We start from the raw sequence: 11,525 nt of genomic DNA on the forward strand, positions 1-11,525 counted from the left end.
TAATTTAAATAAATTAAAATTTATCTTTTTACAATATCTCATGAGCCTCTGTTAAACACTTATTTGCATGTGCTATCATGGACTCGGTGCTGTCCTGATAAAATTAGATAATTTCCATTGGAGAAGGAAATGGCAACCCACTCCAGTATTCTTGCCTGGAAAATCCCATGGACAGAGTAGCCTGGTAGGCTACAGTCAGTCTGTGGGGTCGCAAAGAGTCAGACACGACTGAGCGACTTCACTTTCTTTCTTTCTTTCATGTTCTTTACCTGGATGCAGACAACATGGGGGATGGGAAGCCACACTGATACAGCCACATTAGCACGCTTGTCTAAGAAAAGACTTGGGGTAAAACAGGGTAATTAATTATATAAAATAATCACAACCAAGTTTTGTAAAGGAAGTGAATTTCAGGAAAATATTTTCTTGGGGACTGGAAGAGGCAGAGGGAATCACATATCTTTACCCATTTTGAGTAGGCAGAAAGGTTGAGGAGGGCACCCTAGTTTCATTTAAACTAGGTTTGCTTTTAATTTTTTATTGCTATATATAGAAAACTGCATGAATCATAAGTTTACAGTTTGGGCTTCCCTGGTGGTTCTGGGCTAGAGAATCCACCTACTAATGCAGGAGATATGGCTTTGATCCCTGATCCAGGAAGATCCCACATGTCTCAGAGCAACTAAGCCCATGTTCTGCAACTATATTAAGCCTGTGCACACAACTAATGAGTCCTTGTGTCCTAGAGCCCATGGTCCACAAGAGAACCTACCACAATGAGAAGCCTGTGTACCACAAATAGACAATAGTCCCTGCTTTCTGCAACTGGAGAAACACCTACCCAGCAACAAAGACCCAGCACAACCAAAAATAAATAAAGACAATTATTTTCAAAAAGAGTTTTTTTGAAAAAAGAAAGATCCCACATCCCACGTGGCCAAAAAATTAAAGTATACTTCTTACTGAATTTTTCACTCATTGAACACACCTGTGTAATCAGCACCCAGATGGAAAATAGAACATTGTCAGTATCCCAGAAGGTCTCCTTCTGTGGATATGATTTATATTGGATATAAGATTCCTAATCTTGTTTACAACATGTTAAGGGAAAACAGCTGTGTATGTGTATGTGTGTGTGTATACATGCAACTGGGGTGATTCTGGTCCCTGAGGCAGACATCCCCAACTGTCTCCACCTTGTTCAGCTCTGACTCTGCTCCTCCTTCCAAGAAACAAGCTAGGGGTGGGGTGATTTTGTGAGTTTGCAGACACACAGCTTCCAAAATCAACTCAAGTTGTTTCCCATTCCTTTTCTCCTTCTAAGCCGTCAGCTCTATGCCAGTGGACATCAGGAACCACAATGAAGTAGTGGTAAGTTGAAATGGAATTCTGAAATCTAGATTTTTATCTAGACTCTAGATTCTCCCACTCATTATCTCATCAAACTAAACAAAACAAAAAAACAAACAATAATGTGGAAACGGGAGTAAGTGATGTCCCTCTTGCCCTGTTTTTTTTACCTTCTTCCTGGATGTTTTAGTGCCCATGAGGATAGCTGTCATCACACCATTTTCCTTCTAATCTGTTCAGAAGTGGGTATTTCTTTCTTTCTCTGGACAGTCTTGACCCAGTGCCTTTTTGCATTGCTCTGTGGAGAGGCCTGGGAGGTTTAAGTACAGACCTTGTGAATCTACATTCCTCCAAGGATTCTGCATAAGTACAGGTCACACAGTCAAGCTTCTCTTGACAGCAGCTCTGGGTTAAGTAGTCCATCCCAGTGATACCAGCTTTGCCAACCTACTTTTGGGTTCCCCCCTAGGTGACTCACTGCATCATCGAGGTCCTCTCAAATGCCCTATTGAAGTCCAGCGCTCCACCCATCACCCCCGAGTGCCGACAAGTCCTGAAGAAGAGTAAGTGCCCTCCACTGCAGGAAATATTTGTCCTTTCTCCTGCTCCCTCCATTTCAACTTCCACTTTACTTCCCTATGACCCAGGGGTGTGATGTAGTGGGAAGGGTACAGGCTCAATCAGTATCTGGGGAGATAAGCTATGGCTTTTAGTCCTTGCTATGCCACTTCACTTAGTAGCTAGTGTTACCATGGGGAAGACCCCTTGCCTCTCTGGGCCTATTTCCTCAAATTAAATGAGGGAGTTGAACTCGATGATAGTCTGTGAGATGTTTATCAGTTCTTAAATTCCTTGGCTTGAGAGTTTGGAATTTTAAAACAGGCTTTTATTTAGTGGAGGGAGGTATGGGGAATGCTTGTTTGTGATTAGACAGAGGGGAGAAGTGTTGAAAGATGAAAGGATAGAAGAAAACAAAAATTATGCTTCTCTTTGCTTTCTACTCTTCTGACAACGAGGAGTTAGAAGCTTGGAAAGGTGACTGGGAAACTTTTGGCCGGTTTATGTAACAGATTGGGTAAGCCATTTTAATGCATAGTTTATTAGAATGTGTGTGTGTGCACATGCATGCACACGTGCACACATGCAACTCTTGGCAGCTCTTGCCAGGCTCTTCTGTCCATGGAATTTTCCAGGCAAAAATACTGAAGTGGTTTGCCATTTCCTTCTTCAGGGGATATTCCTGAATCAGGGATAGAACCTGAGTCTCCTGCATTGGCAGGCGGATTCTTTACCTCTGTACCACCTGGGAAGCCCGTTGTTAGAATGAGTGGTACTACCAAATGGTGTCAGGAGTTTCAGGCCTGAGACTTGGAAGGGGTGGGGACAGACCTGGGAAGCCCGATGTTAGAATGAGTGGTACTACCAAATGGTGTCAGGAGTTTCAGGCCTGAGACTTGGAAGGGGTGGGGACAGACTTAGAGCTCAGAGTGTGAGCTGGGAAGCCCGATGTTAGAATGAGTGGTACTACCAAATGGTGTCAGGAGTTTCAGGCCTGAGACTTGGAAGGGGTGGGGACAGACCTGGGAAGCCCGATGTTAGAATGAGTGGTACTACCAAATGGTGTCAGGAGTTTCAGGCCTGAGACTTGGAAGGGGTGGGGACAGACCTGGGAAGCCCGATGTTAGAATGAGTGGTACTACCAAATGGTGTCAGGAGTTTCAGGCCTGAGACTTGGAAGGGGTGGGGACAGACCTGGGAAGCCCGATGTTAGAATGAGTGGTACTACCAAATGGTGTCAGGAGTTTCAGGCCTGAGACTTGGAAGGGGTGGGGACAGACTTAGAGCATCCAAAAAATCAGAGTGATGGCCTTCTGAGTATAGACTGGGATGTTTCTCTGCAAAACAGCTTATGCTGAAAACAAAATTTGAACAGTGATACAACCAGTATTCATTGGGAGTTGACTCAAAGAGACAAATTTTGCAAAACTATGCATCTCTTTTATCATAAAGTCAAACTGATTCAAAAAAATCCCCAAAGTTCTGCTCTCTTTAACATCTTCCTCTGCTTTTAAATTTTGAGTCAGGCTATGAACAAAAGATTTTATTTTTTTCTTTTCACCTTCAAAATCTCCCATTGCAAGATAATACTCTCTTTCCATTGCTGCACATGAGGCCCCATGTATAAAATTATATTTAAAAAAAGTATTAGTGACTAGCCAAAAGAGTAACCTGGGGGACTCTATCCACCACTGGGGGCTTCAGGATAACCATAGGAGGTGTGGGAGCTTGAGGCCGTAGGAGCCCCATGCACAGTGGAAGGAAGCTTCCTTACCATTCCCAGCCTAATACTTTTATGAATTTCTCCCCAACTTTCTCTTCCAGCGGTTACAGAAATGAGCTTGTTTGAATGAGCTTATTAACCGTTGCAGGGAATGAGTGAGAGCAGGGGTGGGTCTCCTGGCAGGGACTAAAATCTGCTCCTTTGGGCCAACCCATCTTGCTCTCTCCCTTCCCCTTTCTTTGTTTACCAGATGAATGTAGAAGTTCTGGGTCTGTCAGACTAGGTCATCAAAGAACCATGATTGCTTTTTGTTGTTCAGTCACTTAGAAGAGTTATTGATTGTAGGGCAAACTGCTGTTAACTGCCAAGATCAGATTCTTAACCCTCAGATAGGATTCTAGCTTTTGCTCATCATTGACTGTGCCCTGGGTTTTTTTGAGGTCTCTTGAGAGATCCCCAAGAAAACTGGCAAAAATCAAATGACCCATGTCTATCAGGACCTTAGAGACTTCACAGCCAGAGAGCCATTCAATACTGAGATCAGGAAAATTTGAGCTCTTCCAGGGTGGCAGAGACTCAAACACCAGTCAGGGCCAGACAGACAGATAACAGAAAGGAGTAAAACAGGACATGAAGTGACTCACAAACTGGAGGATACATGCCCCTTCTAAAGGGGAGTAGATTTTTCGCAGCTTCAATCCTATTGTGAAAGAAATATGGATTCTGTTGAGAGATCTTGGGATTTTTCACAATAATTTAAAAGTTGGATTTTCCTGAGCAGTATCTCCTGGCATTTAAGTATTGCCTCTGAATTCAAATTTACTGAAAATGTTATTTAGGCCAAATACAACTCACCTCTGGGCTACCAGTTCATAACTTCTGTTGACTGGAAAAAAAAAAAGCACAGCCAAAAGTTGAGAATTATGTTTTATTCCATGGACATATTGAGGATTTAAGCCCAGGAAACAGCCTCTCAGATAGCTCTGAGGGGCTATTTTGAAGAGGTAAGGGAGGAGCCAGGATATATAGGAGGTTTTGCAACAAAAACCAGGTAATCAGAACTTCAAAAGTTTACTGGTAATTGAAGATAACCAGACATCTTAAGTTAATGAATTTGGCACTTTTCTACATATGGGAAAATGCAAGAGTCTGGGATTATTGAAGTCATCCCTTGGATTATGTACTTTTATCTTATTTTTTTCCTTCCTAAATCCCTTCTGGGTACACAATTAGGTGTGGCTGATGTCTTGATGACCATAAATAACATCCTTTGTTTACTGACTTGGCAGGTGACATTCTTTGTCCACACTTCTGTCCTATTCTGGTTTTCTCTTTCACTGAAAACTAATGGAGTTTTCTGCCAACTAGATGGATGAATTTCTTCATGCAGCCTTCCTCCCATTCCCAGCCCATCTCCACTCCCACTCTTTCCAGCACATCTCTGGATGTGCTGAGCAAATGAACATTTGGGGAATAAAGAAGAATCATTGTTTTATGGTTTGAAGAGACCTTAGGGAATTCATGGTCCAATTTAACAGGTACAAAAATCTATTTGACCTGGTTGATCTGGTCCTCTTTGCAACATGACAGTCAGGGAAGGAAGGTGCATTTTTCCCCTTTTTATTTGAAGTAAGAGTGAGCTTTACACCTTCATTTTCAGATTGACAAAACTGTATGCTGCTAATCACAGCCCTCCTCATATCTCACCTGAAGGGGCTAAAAGCTAAATTTAGGAAGAAGTGCTAAGTCTCAGGCAAGCTGCTATAGGCAGCATACATTTAACCAGAAAAAAATAAAAATAATTATCTTCCTTACCAGCAGGGAGTAGGAAATGGGCCACACAGCCTCTGCCCGGGGAAGCTGAGATGCTGTTTGAATGATGTCAGTATCTGCTCAGATCCTCCGTGCTTATCTGTGCCTACCTGGTCAGCCCTGCCTCAGTGCTACACACACCATCACTGGCTCTTAAAAGGCAGAGGCATTGGTGAGGAGCTAGCCCTCAAGTGTCTGGGTGTGAAAGGTCAGGGACATTTCAGTTGCCTCATAAAACATGAGAATATTATTATGCCAGACTAGGCTTTTAAGCAGAGAGGAATAGACTGCTTTCTTGGACATTTTTACAAAACAGACCAATTTTTTCTGTTTTGCAAGTGTCAATTCAAAATGAATCATCAAGAGTTGTTCAGTAGAAATACCATGTGAACCACAAATATAATTTCAAATTTTCCAGTAGCCACCTTAAAAAAGTAAAAAGAATAAATAATAATAAATTTAATAAATAAATAATAATACATTTAATTTTGTCCCATTTACTTTATCAATATAATTTTTATATATCCAATTTATTTATAATACCAAAATATTATCATTTCAACATACAATCAATATGAAAATTTGAGACATCTTACATTCTTTTTTTTAATCTGAGGTATCTGACATCTTGTCACGTCTTATATTTATGGCATGTCTCAGTTTGGACCAGCCACATTTCAAGTCCTCAATAGCCACAAAGGGTTGGTGACTCTCACCATGGATGGCACAGAGGTCAGCCCAGAGCTGTGAGCGGCCTTGACTTCAGTTGTTCTATCTGAATTCAGTGACATCAGTTGAAATCCAAGCCCTCCAAGCTAACAACTCAGTGTTAACTGCATTATCTCCTTTCGTGGGATGCCCTTGAGTTAAGGGACTTCCCTGGTGGCTCAGGGAAAGTGTCTGTCTATTGCAGGAGACCTGGGTTCGATCCCTGGGTTGGGAAGATCCTCTGGAGAAGGAAATGGCAACCCACTCCAGTACTCTTGCCTGGAAAATCCCATAGACAGAGGAGCTACAGTCTGTGGGTTAGGAAAGAGTTGGACACCATTGAGCGACTTCACCTTACCTAACCTTACCTTAGTAAAGAAGCTATCAACAAATAATGAATTTGAGTCAGTTTAGTGAGGTGGATGAACCTAGAGCCTGTTACATAGAATGAAGTAGGTCAGAAAGTGAAAAACAAATATTGTATATTAACACAAATATATGGAATCTAGAAAAATGGTACTGATGAATCTATTTGTAGGGCAGGAATAGAGATTCAGACATAGAGAATACAATTATGGACAGAGCAGGGGAAGAAGATGTTGGGACAAATTGAGAGAATAGCATTGAAAGATATACATTACCAAGTGATTGTTAATGGGAAGTTGCCATTTAGAGCAGGGAGCTCAGCCTCGTTGTTCTCTGATAATCTAGAGGGCTGGGATGGGGTAAGAGGTGGAAGGGAGGTTCAAGAGGGAGGGGACATGTGTATACCTGTGGCTGATTCATGTTGATATATGGTAGAAACCAACACAACGTGGTAAACCAATTATCCTCCAATTAAAATTAACTAACTTTTAAAAAAGCTGTCAACATTTGGAAAAGATGAGAGAAAACAATATTCAGTTAAAGTATTTGTTACACCATCTACTGTAACTGTTGACTTGTGTAATACAAAGATAATTCAGTTTACTGAAGTTCATTTTCAATGTTTAAGAACAGGAGGGGCAGATGGGACCTGAATGAGGGAAGGACATGGTCCCTTCCACTGCTGTGCGGTTTTCTCAGAAGAAATACACACCCTGCTTATCACCAATTATTAAGTTATATTGTCACTTACTGCTAAGTTGCATTTATACAGTTGATTGGATAATTAAAGTCTGATAAACTAAGAGTCAGACAAGTCTGAGTGACTGAAAAACAACAAACTAATAATTAAAGAAATTTAATCCTCTGTTGAATCTGATATTTCCCATTTTTGCTATTTAACTTTACTTAGCTGGGTTCTAGTGGAAGATATTTACACAATGCTAATTTTTAAAGGCTTACTTAGAGTAAATTTGGAAAGAATGGTCCTTAATTACACCTCTCTGAGCCTCAATGTCTCTGTAGTCACAAGGAGGTTGAACTACACAAATTCTAAGGTTTCTTCTGGTTCTAAATTCTAACATTTTATAGAATTTTTATAGTATTTTATAAACCTATATTTGAGTTTCAATTTGGTCACTGAAAGATGCTCAGGTGATCCAGTGGTTAAGAATCCACCTAACAATGCAGAAGACACAGGTTTGATCTCTGGAACTGGAAGCTCCCACATGTCTTGGAGCAACTTAGCCCAATACACCACAACTACTGAGCCTGTGCTCTGCAACAAAAGAAGCCACCAAAATGAGACGCCTGTACACCACAAGGAAGAGTAGACCCCCAACTCACTGCAACTAGAGAAAAGCCCGCAGGCAGCAAAGAAGTCCCCCCCAGAAAATGCAGCCAAAATAAATGTTTATTGGGTGTTATGAAAAAATAAATATATAGAATATTTATTATCAAATTTAAATACAGCTAGGGAGTTTTCATACCATTTCTTTCAAAAGTAATCTTAAAAAATTAACTTAAAAGATTACCCAAGGATTTTCAGGATCTTTAGGGTTTGTAGTGATCACTGAGGCTGGTGCTTACTGAACCACAAGCAATTCTGAAGTGATACTCTTTTTTATTTTCATTATAGATGGAAAAGAGCTCAAAGATGAAGAGAAAAGTGAAAATGAAAACACAAGGTTTGAAGTGAGATTGTTGAGAGACCCAGCTGACACCTCAGAAGCCCCCGGGCTCTCCAGTAGGGAGGACTCAGGGGAGGGGGATGCCCAAGTCCCAACAGTAGCAGACACGGAGAGCGGTGGGCATAGCCGAGAGCGGGCAGGTGAGCCCCCGGGAAGTCAAGTGGCCAAAGAAGCAAAGACACGCTATTCTCAGAGCGAGGGACAGAACAGGGAGGAAGAAATGGTGAAATACCAGAAAAGGGAACGTGGGGAAGTTGGCAGTGAGGAGAGACTGTCTGAAGGGCCGGGAAAGGCACAAATGGCTTTTCTCAACCAAAGAAACCAGACTCCGGCTAAGAAAGAGGAGTTAGTGTCCAGATACGATACACAGTCTGCCAGGGGCCTTGAGAAGTCGCACAGCCGGGAAAGGAGCAGCCAGGAGAGTGGAGAGGAGACCAAGAGCCAGGAGAACTGGCCCCAAGAGCTGCAACGCCATCCGGAGGGCCAGGAAGCACCCGGCGAAAGTGAAGAGGATGCCAGCCCCGAGGTGGACAAACGGCGCTCGAGGCCAAGACACCACCACGGGAGGAGCAGGCCCGACAGGTCCTCCCAGGAGGGGAATCCTCCCCTCGAGGAGGAGTCACACGTGGGCACGGGCAACTCAGACGAAGAGAAAGCCCGCCATCCAGCCCACTTTAGGGCTTTGGAGGAGGGAGCCGAATATGGGGAGGAAGTGAGGAGACACTCAGCTGCCCAGGCTCCTGGAGACTTGCAGGGGGCACGATTCGGGGGCAGAGGACGTGGAGAGCACCAGGCTCTAAGGCGTCCCAGCGAGGAGAGCCTAGAGCAGGAAAACAAGAGACATGGCCTCAGCCCGGATCTAAACATGGCGCAGGGATACAGCGAGGAAAGCGAGGAAGAGAGGGGTCCGGCCCGGGGACCCAGCTACAGAGCCCGGGGAGGGGAGGCGGCGGCCTACTCCACACTAGGCCAAACAGATGAGAAACGGTTCTTGGGTGAAACGCACCACCGTGTTCAGGAAAGCCAGAGGGACAAGGCGAGGCGCCGCCTACCAGGCGAGCTGAGAAATTACCTCGACTATGGTGAGGAAAAGGGTGAGGAAGCAGCCAGAGGGAAGTGGCAGCCGCAGGGAGACCCGCGAGACGCTGACGAGAACAGGGAAGAGGCTAGGCTTCGAGGCAAACAGTATGCTCCCCATCACATCACTGAAAAGAGATTAGGGGAGCTACTCAATCCATTCTACGACCCTTCCCAGTGGAAGAGCAGCCGTTTTGAGAGAAAAGACCCCATGGATGACAGTTTTCTTGAGGGTGAAGAGGAAAACGGGCTGACCTTGAATGAGAAAAATTTCTTCCCAGAATACAACTATGACTGGTGGGAGAAAAAGCCCTTTGAAGAGGATGTAAACTGGGGGTATGAGAAGAGAAACCCGGTCCCCAAACTGGATCTAAAAAGGCAGTATGACCGAGTGGCCGAACTGGACCAGCTCCTTCACTACAGGAAGAAGTCAGCTGAGTTCCCAGACTTCTATGACTCCGAGGAGCAGATGAGCCCACAACACACAGCAGAAAATGAAGAGGAGAAGGCTGGCCAAGGAGTTCTGACGGAGGAAGAGGTATAGTGTGGGGCTTCTGCTTAAAACTAACTTCAGATAGTTAATGTTCGTATATTATGTACAAGATTATCTAATGTTACGGGGAAAATGATGGGAATTAATCACCATGAGACTGTAGACCTAGTAAGGGAATGGAGACAACATCTAGGTTTGATTTCTACCTGGCATCTAGCCGTTGTCCACATCCCTGTCAACTTCCTCCCACTGCAGTGCTTCTCAACCTCAGCTACACATTGTCATCACCTGGAGAGATTGAAAAATTACTGACATTCTGTGACCCACCCCCAGAGATTCTGTCTGGTACTGGGTGCTGCCTGAGCATCAGGATGTTTTAAAGCTCCCAGGTGGTTTCAATATTCAGCCAAGGTTGAAAACCACTGGCCTAGTGTATTCTCCTTGGTCATTTGACTTTTCATCACTATTTCCCAGGGTAGGAAAGAACAGATGGTACACAAATTAGTTGCTTTGTTCTCTCTTTATTATCTCCTAGCCTACAACATGGAGAAGGCAATGGCACCCCACTCCAGTACTCTTGCCTGGAAAATCCCATGGACGGAGGAGCCTGGTAGGCTGCAGTCCATGGGGTCACGAAGAGTTGGACATGACTGAGCGACTTCATTTTCACTTTTCACTTTCATGCATTGGAGAAGGAAATGGCAACCCACTCCAGTGTTCTTGCCTGGAGAATCCCAGGGATGGCAGAGCCTGGTGGGCTGCCGTCTATGGGGTCGCATAGAGTCGGACACGACTGAAGCAACTTAGCAGCAGCAGCAGCCTACAACATTCAGACATCTATGTCTGGGAGAAGTAACATTCCTGGAGCATTACCTTCCTAACAGTGTTTTGTTTTGTTTGTTTGTTTTTTCTGCCAGTATTGATTATGTAGGTTGGTGCTTCTCAAAGTTGAATGTGCATCAGAATCATATGGGATTTCTAGCCTTAGAGTGTCTGGTTTGGTAGGTAGGCCCCAGGTAGGGCCCAAGAACCTGTATTTCTGATAAGTTCCCTAGTGATGCTGATGCTGCTGGTCAAGGAACTGCATTTTGAAAACCACTGATGTAGGGTATCTTCTATAGCCTCTAACATATCAAAAACTCCCTTTTCTGTTCATACTCCCTCAAACTACAAAAAGGTAGGTTGTTTTTTGATCTGGGACCTCATGCCTCCACTTTTCTATATTTTCTAGGAAAAAGAACTTGAAAACTTGGCTGCGATGGATTTGGAACTACAGAAAATAGCTGAGAAGTTCAGTGGTACCCAAAGGGGCTAATGGTCATTAGAGTAAAGGGCAGATTTTAAGACAGCCTTCACATGATCTGTTATCCACCACTTCACTGAAAGACCCCATTTATTTATCCAAAGGCAGAAAGTAGAATTTACTCATCCAATGTTTGACACAATTGGAAATGTCTTTGATTTTTGCCAGAGTGCTATTGGAAATATAAATAGCATGACTTGTAGTATACTCTTTATAAAAAAGTAGATATATTAACATGCTTGTGACAATGACTGTGCTACTGTCCTTGAAAAAATGTCTTAGTTTGAAGTAATAAAAGATTCACCTGAGGCCAAAAGCGTCATGTTCGCAGTTTCCCTTGGTCTAATAGTCTGACTTTCAGATCCATTCTTCAAAATAAATTCTAAAATACAGCACTTAAGATTTGTTGGTTTCTTGGTCTTTGGATGCAGAATAGAAAAAAAAAAA

General features: G+C 43.3%; 1 protein-coding gene across 1 annotated transcript in view; it reads left to right on the forward strand.

The window, feature by feature from the left end:
• CHGB (chromogranin B (secretogranin 1)) overlaps positions 1-11,478 on the forward strand; it is a 15,499-nt gene extending 4,021 nt beyond the window's left edge. Inside the window, exons 2-5 of the mRNA XM_010836447.1 lie at positions 1,325-1,371; positions 1,820-1,913; positions 8,154-9,820; positions 11,007-11,478. Of these exons, the coding sequence (XP_010834749.1) occupies positions 1,325-1,371; positions 1,820-1,913; positions 8,154-9,820; positions 11,007-11,090 (1,892 nt within the window). The 3' untranslated portion in view covers positions 11,091-11,478. The remainder of the gene's footprint in view (positions 1-1,324; positions 1,372-1,819; positions 1,914-8,153; positions 9,821-11,006) is intronic.
• Positions 11,479-11,525: the final 47 nt, after the last annotated feature.

This window comes from Bison bison, unplaced genomic scaffold (assembly GCF_000754665.1).
Source record: "Bison bison bison isolate TAMUID 2011002044 unplaced genomic scaffold, Bison_UMD1.0 scf7180017864063, whole genome shotgun sequence".
Taxonomy (NCBI): domain Eukaryota; kingdom Metazoa; phylum Chordata; class Mammalia; order Artiodactyla; family Bovidae; genus Bison; species Bison bison.